At 48.2% G+C, this 22,671-nt stretch overlaps 1 protein-coding gene across 7 annotated transcripts in view; it reads right to left on the reverse strand.

Moving 5' to 3' along the window:
* The window catches only part of RIN2 (Ras and Rab interactor 2), a 219,659-nt gene that overhangs the window by 93,396 nt on the left and 103,592 nt on the right, over positions 1 to 22,671 (reverse strand). The window contains exons 1-3 of one of the 7 annotated variants that reach the window (XM_032604444.1): positions 7,264 to 7,785; positions 6,144 to 6,421; positions 4,773 to 4,865 (exon numbers count right to left, since the gene is read on the reverse strand). In XM_032604444.1, coding sequence (XP_032460335.1) covers positions 4,773 to 4,829 — 57 coding nt within the window. In that variant the 5' untranslated portion in view covers positions 4,830 to 4,865; positions 6,144 to 6,421; positions 7,264 to 7,785. Of the gene's footprint in view, positions 1 to 4,772; positions 4,866 to 5,169; positions 5,429 to 6,123; positions 6,460 to 7,263; positions 7,786 to 22,671 lie in introns of those variants that run through there. The other 6 variants (XM_032604443.1, XM_032604446.1, XM_032604442.1 and 3 more) reach the window with 6 other exon arrangements.

Consider the following 22,671-nt stretch of genomic DNA (forward strand, 5'->3'; position numbering starts at 1 on the left):
CTGGTGCAGCCACTATGGAGAACAGTATGGAGGTTCCTTAGAAAAATAAAAATAGAACTACCATATGACCCCAGCAATCCCACTACTGGGCATATACCCAGAGAAAACCATAATTCAAAAAGACACACATACCCCAATGTTCATTGCAGCACTATTTACAATAGCCAGGACATGGAAGCAACCTAAATGTCTATCAACAGAGGACTGGATAAAGAAGATGTGGTATATATACACAATGGAATATTACTCAGCCATAAAAAAGAACAAAATAATGCCATTTGCAGCAAGGTGGATGGACTTATAGATTGTCATACTGAGTGAAATAAGTCAGACAGAGAAAGACAAATATCATATGATATTGCTTATATGTGGAATCTAAAGAAATGGTACAAACAAACCTATTTACAAAACAGAAGTTGAGTCACAGACGTAGAAAACAAACTTGTGGTTACCGGGGGGGAAAGGGGGGGAGAAGGGATAAATTGGGAAATTGGGATTGACATATACACACTACTATATATAGAATAGATAACTAATAAGAACCTACTGTATAGCACAGGGAACTCTACTCAATACTCTGTAATGACCTATATGGGAATAGAATCTAAAAAAGAATGGTATAGGTATACGTAGAACTGCTCAGGGGGACAATCACACCAGTCCTCTTCCCGCACCATTCTCTGCTCCAAGAGGATCCCCCTCGGGATCACGGACATGGCGATGAAGGACAGAACGAATCCCTCATGGCGGTGCTCGAGCTGTCCACCAGGCAGACACCCGCTCAGCCCACATGAGCCCATTGTCAATGGATAAAGAGGGTTGACACCAGCTTGGAAGGGCAGCTGGGAGCCTGATGCGGAGGGGTGGAAGGTGGGCAGGAGGAGGGACACAGCAGGTTTGGGCTACAGAGGCAGACCCGTGAGGGTACAGGGACAAGACCGGTGGAGAAAGAGCTGGGAGAAGGTGGAAGCACCGTCTGAAAGTTCTCGAATGTCAAGGTGAAGAGTACAGACCTGGTCCAGGGTGCAGCACGGAGCCGGGGTCTGCAAGCAGGCAACTCGGATGGATGGAATGATTGACAAGAAACAACCAACCAACCACATTCAGAGGTGGTGCAGATGGATTCCGGGCATCAGCTGCGTGTCCGCAAAGGGAAGAACGAGACCCTCAGCAGGGAGTTGGATGTAGGGAAGGGAAGGAGGGGTGGATCCTGAAGACTCGAGGGGGATCTGCTAGCACTGGGCGCCTGGGTGGGGTTGGGGAGGGGTGGCTTTGGAAGCTAGGCAATCCAGGAAAAGGAGGGTTCCAAGATGATGCTGAGTTTCTCGGCCCTCAGCCAGGACCACTTAGAACTCTTCCAGCCCAGATGACGCCTTTCTTACTGTCTCTTTCACACAACACAGCCTTGCAATCTGACAGCTCTCCGTGTCTCATAGTCACGTCTATGACTAGGTGCAGATAACTTTGCTGCCTTGTCTAGGGCATCACCTGTCTGCCCCCACATGTTTTCACAGACACCTTGCAGGGCAGGAAGATACTTTTCTCACGGGTGGTTGAGAAACATTAGCAACGATGCTGGGAAGGGCTGTGGACCATGTGTTTGCCCGGCACAGGATTTCTGTGGCCAGGCTTCCGGGAAGAGACTCCACGAGCACCATAACCCCGGGGCTTTGTCAATTACACCAGAATGCTCAGACCATCCACCTTCCCCAGGACCCTTGCGTCCTGCAACTCACCTGGGTCACTTCCAGGAGCCAGGACAGGTGCAAAACCACGAATCAAGGCTCGCTGCTCGTGGTTAGCAGCTCTGGCTTAAAAGCACACACTGGATAGGGGAAGATGACGCTGCAAAAGAGGTCTGCTGATTGTCTTTCAATGACCCACGCTTTGCACAAAATCACGTGAGCCCCAATAACCAAGAAAGGGATAATGAACATGTGGAATCCAGCTGTGAGCCAGGAATGTAACCACGAATCCCCACCTTATGAAGCAGTCCTACCCGGATGTAGGGCATCGCTGGTGTGGTGGAGGACAGCCCTGCAGGGACACAAGAGGTTCACTGAGTCCCTAGATTCAACCCCGGCTCTACAGCAGAGGCCACTTCCTAGGAAAGACTGCGCTGGGGCCCCACTCAGGTCATCTGCCCTCAGAGTCCCTTTAACTTCTTTCACGAAGCATTGTTTTCTCTTATAATTCGTTATTATGGGCTTAATATTATATTTGATCAATATCCTTCTTTGGTACCAGACTGAAAGCCCCATGAAGTGGGATGGCTTCTGGCTTTTCTCTCCCTGGTGCCTAGGTCAGAGCCTGGCTGATCACAGGCGCTCCATCAATGTGAGTCAAAAAAAAGCATGACGAGTAAACGAAGAGCCAGTGGGTCCAGGGCTGTGCGGAGGGACAGCCCATCTCAGCAACCGAGGGCTACCCTGGCAACAATTTTTACAACGAACTTCCAAGGAGTCAGTATTAAATGTCCAAGGGGCAGTTGTCTTCATCCTTATGGGTAACTGCATGCCTAAATTGTGGAATAATTAATAATAACTAACAATATTATTTATCTAATATTATAATAATGAATGATATTATTATTCCATAATAACTATGAAATAGCCACAGTAAAGAGTAACAATGTCTATAAAGAAGAGAGAAAGAAGTATAAGGTAACTATATCATCCACTTGGACCATCTAATGAATAAACGAAACAATTTAAGCTCTGCAGAAAAAAAAAAAAAAGACAACACCAAGTTATATAGTTCTAGCCACTTCCACACATTTTCCTCAAGGGCATTTGACTCAGGAGAGAAGCAGATTTGCCCTCAGTGGGTTCAGGCAGCCTCTCACCTCTTGTCTGATGGATTCTTTCACAGGACATGGCCCAGAAATACAAGTTAACTACTTCACCTGTTATTCAACTGAAAAAAAAAAAAAAAAAAAAGATTTTTCCCAGGACTGCAGGAAAAACTGGCTACATTGGACCTAACAGTAGGTAGTATTGGGTCCAACAAATTCCTCAGGAATTTTCAAAGGCAATTTGGACTCGATTCCATTTTCTCCTTTTGCTGGGACTTTAAAATCTAACTACTAGGTGAGATTCAGCCCCACTGCACTTCCTGAGCGTAAGGTGGTGATTACGGACGATCCAATATTTAGGCTGAGGTAGGCGGTGCCTTGGGAGAAGGGGGGTTTGGGTCCGCCCTGCCCACCAGGATGAAATGAATATCTCAGCGTAAGACAGAATCCAGGAACCAAAGAGGCGTCAGGAGCCTGGTCCCCGGGAGGCTTGAGGGGCCCCTCTTGTGCCTCCAGTGGTGGATTTTACACAGGTTTGATTCAAATCAAGTAAACGGGCTGCGAACTAAGATGGCTGCGTCCACAAAGCTTAACTCTTAGGACCGAGAATCGAGACCATCTGTGTCAACACAACTTAAGTATTTCTTCCAGGAAGTTATTGTAAACCAATAAATAACTCTGCTGTTCGCGGCAGGAAATTCCTACGAAACAATCTGTCCTGGCACAGTTTGCTCACCTGGGAAAACAGCCTGCTAACCAGTGGTTTACTCGCCAAGATTCCCCTTAAGGCCCTCGTCCTGCTGTATCCACCCATCCTGAACTATATTACGTCACACACTTTGCCGAAACCCAGTCGATTCTCTGCCTTGAGAAGCACAGCTTAAAGGGTTTGGGCCTGGACCTCTAAACCCTATAAAGATGCCTCCTGACCTTAGACACCAATAGGCCTGTGCCCTGGCGACGCCCTCCTTGACAGCAGCTGCTTGAATGAACTTGGCTTTGCTTTACCAACAGCCTCTTCTGATGGATTTTTTTGAGCCCACAACTGACAGAATAAATCAGGTTTGGCCTCTTGGAAACAGGAAGCATACAGATGCTATGACTAGTCTATGACAGATTTCAAATGCACATTCACCTCCACTTCCTTCCTCTTTTACATGATTCTGTATTTTCCAAATTTTCCACAATGAGTTTGCATTATTTTGAGGGTGAGTGAGAGGATGCAAAGCAAACACCATAAGAAGAAAATCAATTCCCAAGTGTACGTTAGAAACGATTGTCAGGTGTTAATTTAACACACACACACACACACACACACACACACACACACACACACACACACACAGAGTATATAAAATACCCATTGAGCAGCTCATCTCATTAAGCTAGCAAGGTCTCCCATTGACATCAAAAGGCATGGAGAAAAGTGGTCCAGTTTTAATCAGGCTGCCTTGGTTCTCTCAGGCCTCTGGGGTGTTGATAAAATACACCAGCAAAAACATTCAGTCAGTTTAGGGTAAGGCCCAGGGATCTGTGTGTAGTTCTCTTTTTTTAATGAGCACTTAAGTGATTCACAGAATCAAGCCAAGTGTAAAAGCACAGGAGCCTACAACCGACTCAGTAGAATGCCAAGTCCAGCTTCCATCAAAAACTGTCCAGATGAAAAAGGACCAGGTCGGCGGTTGACAAAGAAAGGATGCCTCAACTGTCTCACTCAGGTGGCATCTCCCCATGCCTGGGTCCTGGGCCTGTCTGGAAGCACACTGACTCACAAAAGCCCCGACCTCCTGTAAAATCTGGGAATAGCTCACAGCTGGGCTCAGGCAGGGTCCGCCGCCGCAGCCCCCCCCCACTCACAGCCAGAGCTGGCTCAGAGAGCAGGCTTCCCCCACCGTTCTCTGCAGCCCTGCAGCTCTCCGTGCAGCCAGCACAGGGAGTGAGATGCCCGTTAGCAGCCCCAGTCAAGGCCTCCTTTTACCTTAAAGAAACTTCCTCGTTTCTCCGGACTGCGGGCGCCCATGGTCCAAGCTGACATTTCCCGCAGCGAGGCTCTACTGCACGCCTGGGACTCCTGAAGGTAGAGACATTTGTAATGGTTAGTCCAGCCTGTAGGAAATTCCTTTCTAAGCCACAGAACACTCACAACAACAGTCCTGCCAAGATCTTTTTCCATCAACAACAGAGTGCCATTTTATTTCCCACCAAAGCCCTTCCATCTCCTTTCAGGCTGATTTCCTGCTACAGACAGCACAGTTCCTAGACTCAGCCCCACCTCGCTGCCCGCTGCCCCCCCCCCCCCACCCGCTCCTCCAGCTGACGCCGAAGCCCCCTGGGACTGCGGAAAGCATAATGATTGCTCTGTGTGTTTGCTTGACCTCACGCTCGAGTCCTAAAGGGACTGGGTTAGATGCCACTGTAATCTGCTCCAAAGCTCATGGACTTAATGTGGTTGATCACACAAGGCCAGCGGGAGAGTGAGGGCCTGTGTGTCCCAGGAAATCCTGCAGGAATGGGATGAGGTCATTATGAGCTGGGCTGGCCCTCTCCCTCCGGCAAGGTCAACACAAGGGCACTGGGAATAAATCCCTCTATTTTCTCCAAAGAAATCAAAGACTGGGATGAAATCCTGTGCCCCTGTTTTCAGAGATCAGTTTGTGTAAGAAACAGCTCCAGGATAACCGGGGAAGAGGGGAGTGGACTTTGGAACGCAGAGAGGAATTTAAGGGCATGATATGATTCTGAATCACAACTGTGGCTATTTGAGCTTGGAATTTCCCTCACTGGAGCATCAAAACCCAACAATCTTCCCTCCTGGCTGCAACGCCTTCCATGTCCACTTGTAAATAAAACACACACCCCCACACAGCTGGCCCCACCCAGGCCAGCATGCATGGAGAGGATACCTGGGGGAGCATCCCCAAACCATCTCCTGCTCACATAACTTGCACAAGATGTGGCTGGTCCTAACCACAACCAGCCTGGTGGAAGGACGATAAAGGAAACATTAAATGAAAACATGTCTGGGGATCTTAAAAGGGGTTCAGCTGCAGGGGTAGAGCGGGAAGGCACCAAAGCCACAGTAGCCGCTGCCAGTTTGCTGAGGCTCTTTCATTATTAGCTGGGGAACAGAGAGGCAGCTGCACTCAAGGGCATTTCAACAAGTGGAAAAGCATAATGACTTTGCAGAGAACTGCATACGTTAGGAAGCAAGGATCTTTGGAGACAGGCACATTTCTGCCCCAAGATCGGCCCCTCCCTTCACATCCGCGATGGGCTGTGATGACCCGTGGAATTCCATCTCGGAAAATGAGAACGCAGCGCACACCCACCCCTCCTCTGGGGCCGTCACCTATGTTAGTCGTTTCTCCGTGGTTCGGTCCCCTTAAAGGTTCAGAGGTATCTTCCCTGTGATTCTTCTCACTTGGAATCCCATTGGGATGAAGGTCAACCTTCCAAAAGCCTCCTGAGATGACTGGTGAGCTTTCTATTGCGATTCTGCTGACTCTGAGATTCACATTCTTGGGCTCAGCCGCCGAATGCAGCCCCAGCTCCAAGCCCTTTGAAGTTCACCATTTATCAGCGAAGTCCACGGATTGGAGTGACTCCAGAAGGAAAATAGGGTGCTGTCTTCAGAACAAGAAACAGAACCACAACCACACTGTAACCTTGGGGAACAAATGATTAACTGTTTCAACCCGGAAGCACACAAAGAAAAAAGTACACGCCTAATGCCTGTAATTCTTTTTCTTCCAGACGCTTTCTCTGCAAGGAATCTGGCATGGCATAGCAGTGAAGGAACAGCTTGGTGAGTGCCAAGCCGTTCATTCCTCATCCAGACCTAAGTCCCTTTGTTTTGTTCAGAAATTTTCCGAGTACAAACCCTTTCTGATGATCCAGGACAGGGAGGGAATTTTGCCTGTAACAATGGAGCCGTCTGGATTCCGCGCGTTTACTATGTTAATTAGCTGCCTGAACACTGCACACGAAAACTTCCACCTCAGGTGGTCCTCAAGGAAACACCCAGTTTGGATTCTGTGCGAGACCGGCACATCCATCACATTTCTTCTAGAGGATGCAGGTTGCATCCCCGCTTCTTCAGAAGGCTGCTCCAGGATAGAGATGAGAGCAGGTGACAAAGACAGGCGGCCAGGGGCCCCGGCAGGCCCTTCCCACAGAATGAAATCCAAGTGGACAGAACATCACACATTGTTCTAATTCTTAAAAATAAAGTTCTTAAGGGCCCCAAAGAAGTTTGGGTTTCAGGTCTTTCCTGTCGTAGCAACAGTCCTTCCCAAAGCATAGCCTCTGACACCCCAACTCAACTCAGACAGACATTTAATACAATTTATAAGGAGACATTCTTTCCACTTGTGGTTCCTACCCTTCCCCCCAAAGGGTTAGGTTACACCGGTAGTTTCATCCGAAAACCACCCCCAGTAACAGAATGGACCAAGAAACAGAAAAGGTACCGTAGTTGGAGAGGCTGTAAAATTCCTCCAGACTTAAACAGTGGAAGCTTGCTTCTTGCTTGGTTTCCCTGAACGGCGGAGCGGATTCTCGAAAAAGGAGCCTAGCACATCCAGTGGATCTTTCCAGATGCTAGCTGAAAGCTAGCAAAAAAAAAAAAAAAAAAAAAAAGGAGAGAGAGAGAAAAAAAAGCCCTAATGGGACTAAAGGACACTGCAAGCACTTTGGAGCTGCCAAGCCTTTTCAATAACAGCACTGAAGGAATGTAAACGAAGCTGGTCGCTGCGGTCCGGCTAAAAGACAAAGGCAGGAAGTGAATATTCCTGACTCTCCCCCAACACCGGGATCGGCCACTTTGGAGGGAGGCTTGCAGTGGCTTCCATGTGGCCCCAAGAGCGAGTGCTGAGGTGAAGTCTGTCCTGAGATTTCAGCATCCAGGACTCACTGAGTTGTCGGGCTGGGCACCAGGCTGCATGGACTGCCGCTAAGCAGGATGGCTCCCGGCCGGCTTTCCAGCCCATTCCGCTGGGAGCGCTGGGGCACCGCCACCTGGCCCTGGGCTGTGGGCTGGCCGACGGGGCTGGAACACCCAGAGCCTGGTTTTCAGTTCACTGAGCCACGGAGCTAAGTCACTGGCAAAATTCCAGCTGTTGCTCGAAATTCCAGATTGCCAAATCTGGGCAAGATAGGTTTACATCTGAGATGGACCTCGTCCTCCCCCTGTCCACCCAGATTTATTTAGTCAGCCCATACCCTTCCCATTCCATTCGCCTCAGGTCACAAGTGCAAAGCCACAAAGCAGCAGCAGTAACACTGACATTGGCAACCACGACCCCCAAGTCTGATTTAAAAGAGACTCGTCTTGTTCAAGTCACGGGGGTTCTCCACCTGCTGCTGTGAAAGTCGGCCACAGAAGCTTTCTAATCACTCCGTTCTCCCTTCTTCTTTCTAGCAGTTGAAAAAAGCGAGGCAAAGCGGACTTCACTTCTTGGTAAACAAGAGCTCATAATCATTTTACAGCCAAACTGACTGAAGTAAAAGAAAGTGACTCGCCCCTGGGGACCTGTCAGGTCGAGGCCAGTCCTGAGACAGGCAGGTCACCTTTTTGCCTGGTTCCCTGAGTGGCTCCGAGGATGGCAGGTCCTCCCTCTTTTGAATGCTTTTCATCTTTACTAAGAGGTAAAAGCCAGTGGGGCGGTTCTGTGTCTGGATCCAGGCAAGGTCTCTGAATATTTCCATAATTATCTTTGTATGATCACGGATTTTACAAGTGGAATAGAAAATCTCTATTCCAGCCTCTGCCTTGACAATTCAAGTTATGTAAATTTAAAATTTGTTCTTTGAGCATCTTGTATCACTGCCCAGCACCGATTATCTCTCAATCGTTAAACTTTTTTTTGTTTTTATTGTGGTACGTGGGCCTCTCACTGTTGTGGCCTCTCCCGTTGCAGAGCACAGGCTCTGGACGCGCAGGCTCCGGACGTGTAGGCTCAGCGGCCATGGCTCACGGGCCCAGCCGCTCCGCGGCATGTGGGATCTTCCCGGACCGGGGCACGAACCCGTGTCCCCTGCATCGGCAGGCGGACTCTCAACCACTGCGCCACCAGGGAAGCCCTTGATAACTGCTTTTAAATAGAACTAGGAACAATGCTCTTTGTCTTGACTTTCACAAAAGTAAGCAAGGATAATAAAATAATTTTTCTTCTTTTTTTAGGAAGGTGCTCACAGGTGAGACTGTGCATTTCTGCCACTCACAGGATTGGCCTGTAACAAATTCCAGGGGAGGTCCATCCCCTTCGTCTTTGGAAAACAGATGTCTCACAGAGACGCTGCAGAAGCTCTGCCACTGCCCAGGAAGCCCAGGTGTGGATATCTCCACCAAAGGCAATGAACGTGCCCTGGACATAGGTGGGCAGCTCTGCTGTTGGAAGTTCCCCCTTCCCTCGGATGGGAAACTGCCTCTCTTACCTCCCACCCGATGCCCTCATTTTACCCCTCCGGCCATCCAAGAGTTAGCCTCCCGCCTCCTTCTCCTTGCCCCTTGTCCCTGCAGGGCAACAGCTTCTCAGGCCTCAGGGCTGCTGCACTCTGCCCGCCTGGAACAGGGCTGAGAAGGGAGGGGGGGTGACCCCCCACAAGGTCATTCTCAGAAGTATGTGGGGTTTTTTTGTTTGTTGTTTTTTTTTTTTTTTGCGGTACGCGGGCCTCTCACTGTTGTGGCCTCTCCCGTTGCGGAGCACAGGCTCTGCAGCCTCCACGGCATGTGGGATCTTCCCGGACCGGGGCACGAACCCGTGTCCCCTGCATCAGCAGGCAGACTCTCAACCACTGCGCCACCAGAGAAGCCCAGAAGTATGTGTCTTTTAACCTCCTCACTTGAAAAGCGCCATGTAGTCAGTGGTCACACCCGGCACTCATGCGCAGAGACCACACGTACAATGAAGCCCCATAAGCCACATTGGCCCTGAACCCAAAGGACACCACGGAGGGAAGCCACACCCTCCAGGGCTCCCCCAGATTTACTGTCAACACATGAGCACCTGAGTTTAGAGCTTTGCTTCCCAAAGTTCTCTGGCCACGATGGTAAAAGGGTCTACATTGGTGGTTAATTTTAACTGGAGGTTTATAACCTGGCGGCTCTTGGATGGAGTCTACACTGCAGATACAACAGACAAAGCAACGCACATTTTAACAATTTAAAAATTCATGTCCCAGTCGTTTATGAGAGGTGACTTCAGGACACGCTGGTCAGACAGAGGGGATGTGACACAGGGGAGGAAGGGCAGCAGTACAAAGGGCTTCACCAAGCAAGCAACCAGCGTGGGTGGCTGGGTTGGGAACTCTGAGAGCCAGTGTAGACCGTGGCTCAGGTGGGCCCACCTGAGGGGTATTTTTGTGACTCCCCCCCGGGGGGTCTTGGGTCACCAGCACCTCCAACATATGCCTGGTGCCGGCGAAGTGGGCTCTTGGGGCGAAGAGAGCCCTTGGGCAAAGCTGGCAGTTGGAAATCAGGGCACCACGCGTGGAAATGCCAAACACCCAAGGGATACGGGAAGGTCTTGACAGTGTCTGCCACACCTGGCGGCTCAAAAATATCAGGACATTTTGCCTAAAATGTGGGTGTCTAGCTTCTCTGTCACAGTGAGCTGTCATCCCAGAATGGCCATGGCTCTCTGGCTGGGATGTGAGCTCCTCCAGTTCAACAGTGCCCACAGGTTTGCTCTCTGTACCCAGACACCCTGCCTGACCTACCACACCCCTCGTAAAGCACCTGCCATGCCCAGCTCCTGCCTGACGTGCAGAGGGCGGTGATTCTGCCCATTCGGTTCTCTCAGCTGACTGGATGACCTAGTGATGTCATATGACCCAGGCTAGTAATTCACTGGCTGTTGTCAGATGAGGGAGAACCTTCTGAGCTGAGAGTCACAGGGTACGTGCTTACCCATGAAACCTGGATTGTGAGCCACATGCCAGCTTAATTAATGAGGAGCAGATACCCTGAGTGAGCAGATATGAGAAGCCTTTGGACCATGGGGGTGGGGGGGATGGGGGAGGGGAGAGTCTTGAATCTCAGCCTCAGGCTGATGGCTTTGTACTTCCCACCAGGCCTGGCAGTGCCAGGGTCCAGGGCATCTTGTATCCTGACGATAAGGGTCCCCTCTTCTTGAGCAGGTGGATAGATGTATATTCCCTTCCATCAGATATGCTTTGACCAGAAGAGCTTCAGAAAGATGACCATGAGTTCTCCAAAGCAAGTAGAACTTCAAGCTGTTTATCATCATCTTATCAAATGTTGAATTCAAAGATCTCGGGGGAACCCTCCTACACTGTTCGTAGGAATGTAAATTGGTGTAGCCACTGTGGAGAACAGTATGGAAGCTCCCTAAAAAACTAAAAATACAGTTACCATATGATCCAGCAATCCCATGCCTGGGCACATATCCAGAAAAGATGAAAATTCCAATTCGAAAAGACACATGCACCCCTATGCTCACAAGCACTATTTACAATAGCCAAGACATGGAAGCAACCTAAATTTCCATTGACAGATGAATGCATAAAGACACACACACACACACACACACACACACACACACACACACACACACAATGGAATACTACTCGGCCATAAAAAAGAATGAAATGATGCCATTTGCAGCAACATGGATGGACCTAGAGATTATCATACTAAGTGAAGTAAGCCAGATAAAGACAAGATATCATATGATATAAATTATATGTGGAATCTAAAATATGACACAATGAACTTATTTACAAAACAAATAGACCCACAGACATAGAAAACAAACTTACGGTTACCAAAGGAGGGGGGGAGGGATAAATTAATCCACAAATTATCTGTGGATTAACAGATATACATTACTATATATAAAAGATAACCAACAAGGACCGGCTGTACAGCACAGGGAACTATATTCAATATCTTGTAATAACCTACAATGGAAAAGAATCTGAAGAAGAACATATACATGTATATGTACAACGGAATCACTTTGCTGTGCACCTAAAACTAACACAACATTGTAAATCAACTATGCTTCAATTAAAAAAGCAAAGATCTTGGAATAAAGCACACACTGATAAAGGAAAAGCTCCATTAAGCCAGAACAGAACTTGCAGATGTCTCCACTGGTGGGGGTTTCCTAAGTGAGTATGAGAGAGGGAGGCCTTTGGACCATCCGAGGGAAGATGCTTCAGTTGTGGGCTGAGGAGGACAGGCAAAAGACACATTTCCCCGTCTTCTATCACGATCCCAAAGGTGTGTGTGGGCTCTGCTGCCTGGGTGGACCTCTTCTCTTTGAAAAAAATTAAGTTTCTGGGACTTCCCCGGCAGTTCAGTGGTTAGGACTCCGCGCTTCCACTGCAGGGGGCACGGGCTCCATCCCTGGTCAGGGAACTAAGATCCGGCAAGCTGCGCGGTGAGGTCAAAGAAAAAAAAAATTTAAGTTTCTGACTTAAAAGAAATGGAATTGAGTCGGCTTTTCTGATAAGAGCTGTGGACTGTTGTAAAGATGTTTTTACCTTATTTTAATCTGGTCTCTGTGTCTTCAAGGAAGTTTTAACTCAGTGGTTAATAAGCACAAATATTTTCATTGGAATTATACCAATATCGATCATTTTCATGGAGAAAGTATTTTCTGGAGCAAACTCCATTAAGCCATCTTAATTCCTTAATCAGTTTCTTATACAGTGCAGACGACTATTTAAAACTTTCTTCTGTCCTATTTTAATTTTGTACCTTCTTTTCTAACATAAGAAATTAAAGCTATTGAATATTAGCTTTTTTAAAAAAAATTATTTTATTTTATTTTTGGCTATGTTGGGTCTTCGTTGCTGCACGCGGGGTTTCTCTAGTTGCAGTGAGCGGGGGCTACTCTTCGTTGTGGTGCTCTAACTTCTCATTGCGGTGGCTTCTCTTGTTGGGAGCATGGGCTCTAGGTGCGCGGGCTTCAGTAGTTGTGGCTCACGGGCTCTAGAGCGCAGGCTCAGTAGTTGTGGCGCATGGGCTTAGTTGCTCCGCGGCATGTGGGATCTTCCCGGACCAGGGCTTGAACCCGTGTCCCCTGAATTGGCAGGCGGATTCTTAACCACTGCGCCACCAGGGAAGCCTCTATAGTTTTAGCTTTAATGCATAGACCTATGATCCATCTCAAATTAAGTTATGTGTATGGTGTAAAGCAGGGTTTTTTTTTTTTCTTTTTTTAATCTGTGATTGCCTTTCTCTGTGGAAAGCAGGGGTTTTAAAGTCCTTATTTTTCCATATGAATACCCATTTAATTTTAAATTTATGGAAACTAGTTTTTAGGGAATTCTGTTCCTTGTAAACTTTATATCAGAGCTGTGATTGATCGAACAGAATTTTGTCTTCATGAAATGCTACTGATTAAAGTCCCTGCCCTGTAAGGTGGCTGTGGTTATTCTCATTATTTCTATGGAGTTGTCCCAATTTTCCTGTGTTAAATTTTGACTATATATCTTGCAAGATTATTTGATGCTTCCGTAAAGTCTTAGTCAATAACAAACACGACTGTGTAGTTTTAGCTGTTGTCAGGTTTTCGTCTACCAGCATAAAATATTTCTCAGACCAAGTATTTTTCACTTTCAAAAACTACAAACAAATGTAACATCAGGTTTGGATCTATCACAAACTATGTTCGGTGCAACTTTATCTATTTCATTATGAATTGGCTACATTACTGGATATTTTGTATTTCTTAGAAAATCAGTGAGAAAAGTGAAAGTGATTCTCCTCAGGGCCTCTGAGAGTACTCAAGCAACACCCCAGCGAAGGAAAGTGGGTCATTTGCAGAGACGTGGATGGACCTAGAGAGTGTCATACAGAGTGAAGTAAGTCTGAAACGGAAAGCAAATATATAATAATACATATATGTGGAATCTGGAAAAATGGTATAGACGATCTTATTTGCAAAGCAGAAACGACAGACTTAGAGAACAAATGTATGGATACCAAGGGGGTAAGGGGTGGGAGGGAGGAATTGGGGGACTTGGATTGACACATATACATTATTGATACTATGTATAAAATAGACAACTGATGGGAACATACTGTATGGCACAGGGAGCTCTACCTAATGCACTGTGGTAACCTAAATGGGAGGGAAGTCCAAAAGGGAGGGGATACCTGTATGTGTATGGCTGATGCATTTTGTTGTGTAGTGGAGGCTAACACAACGTTGTAAAGCAACCATACTCCAATAAAAATCAATATAAAAAAGGAATACCCCGGCAATGGGTTATTATAATTCCAAACTCCATACCATTTATTCTTTTAATATTTTTTGGTTTGTTTAGTAACAACCTATGTCATTAGCTGACAAAAGAGTAAAGAACATACACCAAGTCCAAACGGCTACAGAAAAATGTCCTCTTTAACAGAGCATAACTCATGTTCAGCGTTCTTACTGAAATGAAATAAAATGAAATAAAACAGTCCCAGGTTAAAATGTCATGACAACCGCCTCTATGAAGGAAAAGAAAAAAAATGACGTCATCACTATGTAATAAACTAGGGTGGAGAGTGCCTGGAATTTCACGGACTAATTTGCTTCTTTCTCCGTCATTTTGATCTTTCACATGCTGACATCTTTCCAAACTTTCCACTTCATCATCAGAATATTTATCTTCCCCTTTAATCAGTGATATGCTGGAAAATGTCCAACAGCTGGCTTCCTGGGAAATGAAAGCTCCAAGTTTTATCATTTGCCTCCTTTGTCGGGTAAATACTCCCGTCGGGGCCAATTTCAAGCTACCAATGTGACAGCAGCGGGCTTGTAGAATTCACGAAAATTTAACAACCAGCTCTAGTGAGCAGAGAGAACTGGCTTCAGCTCCCACTGCACCCACTTCACCCATTCTCCACCACAAGGTCTCTGAAGAGGTTGCTTTTATTTGATTCTTCATACACGGAAGTCATACAAGAGAGCAAAAGTAAGAAACGGGATCTCCAGACTGAAACCAGTGCTTTCTCCATGAAAACACATTATTTGTCCCTAGTAAGACATGAAATATTTCTGGCTATCACCTTCACCACGTTAAATGGTACCATCAGGAACACTGAAGGAAGCTATACGCTCAGTCTGTTCTTTTAGATTTAGAAGGTGCCGTGTTCTAAAGGTTGAAGAAGAGAAGAGCTTCGTTTAGCCCACAGACACCGGGGATTCACATGCCTTATTCGGAGTAGTCTCTCCAGTACCGTACACAGTGCCTGGCACGTATGTGCTCAATAAGTGCTGGAAAAGTAAGTGCATGAGATTTTACACACGTGTCATTGAGGCTGAAAGGGAGGGTTTTAAAGGAATGGTTTCATCCAAGCAGAAGACGATAGGAAGAACACAGCTTCGGGAACGACAAGGCAAGCTCAAAGGCCAGGAACGTGCATTCCATGCTGTCGACCCACACAACATGCTGGAAGAAACGTTCTTTATACCACCTTGAAACATAAGAACATTGGCTTATGGAGCCCATGTGTTCTCCCTGCGACTGGATTTTTCCTGTGGAGTCTGTGATCTGGAAGCCTCTCCTCTCTCTATAACATACAGATCCACTGTTCTCTCTGCATCCTCGGCCACTCATGTTCCTCAGCTCTTTCATTTCTGCACCAACAGAATCCTCAGGAGGTCTCCAGGTGTGTGTCCAAGCTAGCACAGCTTCACTTGAGACCACAAAACGAAAGAAATCCACAGAAAAGATGCCAAACTCCCAATGAAACATAACTGACCGAGCAAGTGGGCTTCTCCGTGTTTGTGCACACACGTGCCTCATGTGTTACGGGGAGTAGACCCTTAAAATTCCCATCCTTCCTCTTAGAAGGGGATGGAGAAGAAGTGGGATGGAGAACAGCTGAGCCTCCTCTGGAGATACCCTCCTTCTAAGCCCACAGATTCCACGTGGGATGCTAAGCAGAAGCGCACCGTCCAACACCAAAGTAACGAAATACCACGATACCTTCTGTACAGAGTAAGTGCCCCATCAACATGTATTAATACTATCTCACAGCCAGAATCCGTGTTATCAAGGGAGGTGCATATAGGTATAAACAGTTGCTCTCCAAAATAATTTATTATTTTATGTGTCTGCAAAAGAGTCATGGAAACCCACAGAGGTCAGTAAGTTTCTCAGTGATGTCTGCTGCCATCACCAAAAAGGTGGTTTTTGTCTGAAATTGTGCCTCCGAAGTTCGGGCGTGTTTAAAAAGTCTGTCTCTCAGCTGGCCAAGGGCACTTGCAGCTTTTGCTGGGAGAGACAAGCACAGACGACTGGGGCATTTCACAAATCCAGTTTCATGTTACTCGGTTTGGCACAAGCTACAAGTACCACACAGTTTCTGCCGGCTCTGCAGGCTGTCTTTAAAGCTCAGGGCTTTCCTCTCAGTGGTCTACCCCTCCTATCCTCTTGGTCAGGTGTCTGACCCAGGCTTAGGGCACAGAGGCCAGACAGGCAGGCACAGTTAGCATGGAGGCCAAGGGGGCAGGGGGGCAGCTGGATCACCCTTTTCCATCGGGAGTACTGGCGGGTGGGGACACACACACATCTGAGGAGAGAGCTTTGGGTCATAATGACAGCGTTGGGGTCAGGGTCCTGGAAAAAGAAATCAAAGGCAATGGGGTCAAATGGACTCACGGACGGATGGTCTGAGTGGACAGGGCAGTCAATGTGCCATTGACCGTGTCCGGGCTCTCATGCCTTCAAGGGCATGCTGGGCAGACACCAGTATTTTCAGGGCAAGAGGACAAATGGAGACTCAGATACTTTATGTCTGAATTTTTTTAAGTTATACATCAAGACGACAAGACGTTGTTAACTAAAATGGGTTCTATTCTTCTACCACAACAAATTGAAATTAGGAGGACTTGGAAAGCCTGGTTGCAATGTTAAATGTTCAGACTCTTCAGTATTCTGTGTTGATTGTGGGGACACGGGCCATCCTGAACCTACTCCCTGGCTTGTCACCCTTCTTTTCCCTGGAACAGCTTGGTGGACACCCCAGCCTTCCCGTCCAAGCCCTGTCCATCTCGCATTCCCTCCCAAACCCGCAGCCTATGGAAATGTAATAACTACGTCTCCAGAAGCAGAGCCAGCCCTCGGGTGGAGGGATGTGGGGGAAGTCTGCACAGGCAGGGCCAGCAGGTGTGGGGCGTGAGGACAGGGATTCCAAGGAACGTGTATGTGAAGTAAGAGGCATCGGGGGATGCGGGCTCTGGGTCAGCACAGCCTTTGACCCCGTAGGCTTCTCCTTCCATGGGGAGGGATGAGGCTAGAGTGGGGCTAAGGACACTACCAGAGGGCAGACTGGGTCATCCTATGGCCCACGAAAGGATGCACACGGGTTCCACCACCGCTTCGGAGCTTCTCCCACCCTCACCTGACCTTCATTTGCAGGTGCGTAAGGCTCAGTCCCAAGTGACCTGAGTTACACCCTTGTGGCACTTGGAGAAAACAGACAAGCTTGGATTCAACAGCCCTAGGGCCTCCTAATCTCTCTCTAGCTTCTAATCCCAGTTTACAAGGTCATGTTCTTTCCTTCAAAGCAGCCCAGCCATCCTGCTTCTCCTCTGCCTTCTCTCCTTCCCCAGCTATCCTGAAACCCCTTCACTATGGGTCTACCACCCTGGGTTCCTCCCCCAATCCTGTCTTCATCCTAAACCAGCTGCCCTTCTCCTCCCAGCATCCTCACTGCCGAGGTCCAAACACTCCCGGTACGCACTGACAAATACCTCTGCCCTGTGTCTGAGATCAAGGCCCTATACGCACACTTGCTTAGGGTTTGGGGATATTCTATGACCCTCTGTAATCAGCTTCTACTGACCTCGAGTTACTGTAGATAACAGAACACTGGATAACATGCCTGAGAATCCACCCGAGCTGCTTATCTTGGTAAAACAAGGCCTCCCTCTCTTTGGGTGGCTGTAACAGGTCCCCAACAAAGGGGAAGATTAGAGGTGAATGCTTTCATCTTCCCGAAGGCCTTATACTTTTGCTTTTCTCCATGAGGCCGAAAGTGTTTTCGTCAAAGCCGGGAAGATAGTCTATGTCTGCTTCAGTGCAGGGCCAGACCATGCTACTCATAATCCCCTTTGGCCTAACCCAGATCATAGGGTGAGGAGTCTGGCTATACCAGAGCTATCGACCCAACGCTGTCAGGACAGCGACCCAATTGGTGTGTGGTATTTTGACCTACAGAGGGATTTTACCCATACAGCCTCATCTCACCTGCCTGCTATGGCATCACAGGCTCCTCCATCTACAAACACGAGGCTCCCCTACAGCCGGAAGCTTCTATTTTAACCGCGTCTTCTCCAGGGACCCTGTTCTCAGCGCTCGAGTGCTTCCTTTTCCTTCCTGCTCCCTATTTTTTTTTTTTTAATTTTTATTTATTTTATGGCTGTGTTGGGTCTTCGTTTCTGTGCGAGGGCTTTTCTCTAGTTGCGGCAAGTGGGGACCGCTCTTCATCATGGTGCGCGGGCCTCTCACTATCGCGGCCTCTCTTTGCAGAGCACAGGCTCCAGACGCGCAGGCTCAGCGGCCATGGCTCACGGGCCCAGCCGCTCCGCGGCATGTGGGATCTTCCCGGACCTGGGCACGAACCCGTGTCCCCTGCATCGGCAGGCGGACTCTCAACCACTGCACCACCAGGGAAGCCCTCGCGGTCTCTCTTGTTGCAGAGCACAGGCTCCAGACGCGCAGGCTCAGTAGTTGTGGCTCATGGGCCTAGTTGCTCCGCGGCATGTGGGATCTTCCGGGACCGGGACTCGAACCCGTGTCCCCTGCATTGGCAGGCGGACTCTCAACCACTGCGCCACCAGGGAAGCCCCCTGCTCCCTATTTTTGATGATTTTCTATCCCTCTATGATTTCACTGAGGTGTACAAAGAGAGTGGGCAGAAGTCAATCACTCAGCTGGCAGGCTCACGCATGATCTCTGGATCACAGCTCTTTGTTTTGTCCGCTTCCAATTTAGGAATAAAAAAAAGCAAAACCAAACTAAAAAGTGTTTGTCGGGTCCTCTTACTCCTCCCCCACCTCCTTTTCTGAACTCAGAAAGATCTGCCTACAAAACATTACAACAAGAAGCACTCCTTTTTGGTTTCTGTCTCTGAAACGCTGACTTTCCACTCAGCATTCCTTTCCCCTGAAGTCCGCGCTCCCGTCTCTTAATGACAACACCAGGCTTGAATTCCCACTTCACTGTTCCCATCAATCACCCCCAGTCCTGCGGGGTCTCTTGTCCAAACCTCAGTCATCTTCCTCCCCACTCCCCACATCCACTCAGGCCCTGGACCGAGGCATCCTCAATGTTCTGGGCATCTTGTTGCTATCTGTGGTCCCCACTGTGTGTCTGCTACCCTTCATCCCGCGGGTCCACCTCAAGGGCACGGCCCTTTCCAGCATCCCGCTTCCTGTTGCTGCACTGCAGCCCGTTTTTAGGAACCTAATGTCCATGTTCCCTGGGTGAGTATTCACGGCCCCTTTTCAATCTGTTTCCAGCCTGATGTTCCAACCTCAGCAGTGATGTGCGTGCAGACCGGCCCTGTCCCCTCCAGAATGGAGCTCCCACAAGAGTAGAGAAGGAGAACATTCCTCACTGGCACCCCCATCCTCGTGGTGTTTCACACCTGACATTTGCACACTGTCACTTCCGGCCACACCGCAAACCTGGACCAGCAAGGTGACGCGGCCTAAGTGGGCAGCCGCTGGCAGGTGAGATTCTGAAGGCATGTGATGCCTGGCGCAACAGCGATGCCTCCCCGGACCCGGCTCCCGGACCGCCCAGATCGGGCAGCTCCCAGGCGCCGTCCTGCGCTGTCTCCCAGGGTCCCCGTGAGATCAGGCTCTAGTCGCCCTAGGGTGGGAGCTGGCTTGACGACACACCCCTTCACCTTTCCTTTCTCACTTCACATCCTCTGACCAGAGGACGGGCTCAGAGCTCACGCAGAGATGTTGGCCAGGGTGAGCATCGCTGCCTAAACCTCACCCCTCTCTCCTTGCTTGGCCTCCTTGTGACAAGTAACCAAAGGTTCTCTTTGCTGTGAGATCCAGCTGCAGCCACAGGAGACCTAAACCTCGGTTTCCTCTGACTAGCTGTAATGAGAAGTAGCCCAAAGCCATGCCTGCACTTCTTTTTGACTGTTTCTGGGCCTGTGAGCTCCAGGACCTCCCCTGCCCTCTTGTTAGGACAATTAGCCTGCTGCTTGTTTCTGCTCTGCTGAATGCCTCCTTATTTGTACTCTGTGACCCACTTTAATATGCTGTTTTTATGTATCCAAAGAGGTAACTGCTCTAACTTTCAGAGTTCTTGATTCTCGCCATGCTGGTGTGAATGGAAGCTTCTGTGACGCCCACCAGGAATGCATTTGGGATGTCCTTGAAATATTAAAGTTTGGTCCTTATAAAAAACCGTCCCCCCAAACTATCTGCACTTGAATCCTTATCTTAGAGTCTGCTTCTGGGGGCACCCAAACCAAGACAATCACAATCACAGACTCACACACACACACACGCATGCACAACACACTTTAACGGCTGCTCGCCCTTCCCTGTGTCCTGTCCCCACTTTCCTGAGATCACCTCCCAGTTAATGACTTCTACACAAATCCTTGTCTCAGAGACTGGTTCACTAGTTCTCTTAGGAATGCTGCTCATTTGGTATGGAATTCACAATTAAAGGAAACATATTTGCCAATATAAAATCCAGAAAAAATACACAAACATATTTTGAATAAAATTTCTATGTCCCTGTAAATAACCAATATTCTTTGTGAGCATAACTTACAATTTCCAGGCAAAAATGGAAACAAAAGACTTACTTTGCAAACTGTTGCAAATTTGCAAAAAATTTGTAAGACTTATTTGCAAATAAGTTAAAATGTTATATTACTCAGTGCAACTAATGATAAATCTATTTTAAACGAGGATGTAATTTGTATTACTAGAGAATCTTTTTTTTGTCTAGCCTTTGCAAAATAAATTCAAAGACTAAGAAGTGTCACCGGAGGACAAGTCCTCTCAGGATACCCATGCACTTTGGTCCAGTTCTGCTCCCGTCTGACCACAATTAGAGCTTTTAAGAAACTCCTCTGATTTTTCTCATCATAATCCCTTGCTTGTTTCCCCATGGTAATGAGCAATTAATCCCACAATATAAATAGGCCCTTGAATCAGTGAGGAGCTTTTATGTCATAAGCAACAGAAAACCCAATTCAAATTGGCTTAAGAATAAACAGTCACGTCTCCTTATAGATGGCACATTAATTGCAAGAGGAATGATAGTAATCAAACAGTGGAGAAACTAGACCACACCAGGACCAGGTGAGCAAGATGAATACCCCACTGAGGGCAGAGAGATGCTGTGCTCCTCCAGACTCGAGATGAATACAACATCAATTACGGGGTATCCCAACAGGAGGCAGGGAACCTGAAACCAGTCATAAGGAAACATCACACGAACTCGATAAAGGACTGGCCTGGAGTTTGCAAAAATATCAATGTCATGAAGGACAAGGAAAGGCTGGGGAATCATTCCCAGATTTAAAGAGACCTGAACCTCCAAAAACACATGATGCTGGACTTAGAGAAAGAAACATGCTATAGAGCAGCGGTCCCAAACCTTTTTGGCACCAGGGACTGGTTTCGTGGACAACAATTTTTCCACGGACTGGGGGTGCTGGGGGGTGGTTTCGGGATGATTCAGGCACATTACATTTATTGTGCATTTTACTTCTATTATTATTACATTATAATATATAATGAAATAATTACACACCTCACCATAATGCTGACAAGAGGCGGAGCTCAGGCGGTAATGCGAGCGATGGTGAGCGGCTGTAAATACAGATGAAGCTTCACTTGCTCGCCCTCCCACCATTCACCTCCTGCTGTGTGGCTCCATTCCTAACAGGCTGTGGAACGCTACTGGTCCATGGCCTGGGGGTTGGGGACCCCTGCTATAGAGGACGCAGTTGGGAAAATTGATTAAAATTGGTGAATCTGCGTAAGTGGTAAATGGGGGTTCTCTGAACCATTCTTGCAAATTTCTTGAAGTTTGAAAGTATTTCAAAATCAAAACTTAACAATCACTGAGCAGTGAAAGCCATTAGGGGACCCAGGGGGCCAAGCCAGTGGCTCCGTGACTTCAACGAGGCCCTACTTTCCCTGGCTTTCTTCTGTCTCCCGGTTCTGCCCTCCTGGGGTCAGTGCTGCCCGTCCTCAGAGTGGCCGGGGTGAACGGGCTGGTGGGGGGCCCAGGCTTCCCACCTCCTCAGAAGGTCAAGTGAGGGCCTGTTCTTCCCTCACGTTTGAGAAACCCTGCTCCAACACACAGAATCTAATCAGGACACCCCTGGCACTTCGAGCATAAATTCCCTGAACGCTTTGATGCAGCAGATACCCCAGGTCTTCTCCAATTTCACTCGAACCTTCATTCCCATTTCCGACACCCCCATGAGCCAACCCTCACCTGCCATCCCCCGACTCTCTGCAACAGTCCCTCTGTTTCAAATGTCCCCACCCCCCACCACTTGGCAAACACTTTCTGTCCCTCAAGACTCGGCTGAGGGAGCATCTCCTCTACATGACCTTTCCCCGCCCCCCCAACAAGGCCTTCCCTTTCCTGGTGTCCTCGGCCCCTCCGACAGCCTCGCACGGTGTATGAGTCCATGTTTCTATTTGCTACCCACAGGCCTTATGCTTCTGGAGGGCAAAGCCCGGCTATGGTCTAAGGTTCAGAAAGTGCCCACATACCCACAAACCACGGACCCGAGCATCACGCCTGCCCTGACGACACCATGTGCTCCCTGCCCAGTAAAAATCTGTGGAATGATTTGCATAAGTGAGTCTGTGAAAGTGCTTACAATAGTGCTAGACACTAAATAA

Source organism: Phocoena sinus, chromosome 15, assembly GCF_008692025.1.
Source record: "Phocoena sinus isolate mPhoSin1 chromosome 15, mPhoSin1.pri, whole genome shotgun sequence".
NCBI classification, from domain to species: Eukaryota; Metazoa; Chordata; class Mammalia; order Artiodactyla; family Phocoenidae; genus Phocoena; species Phocoena sinus.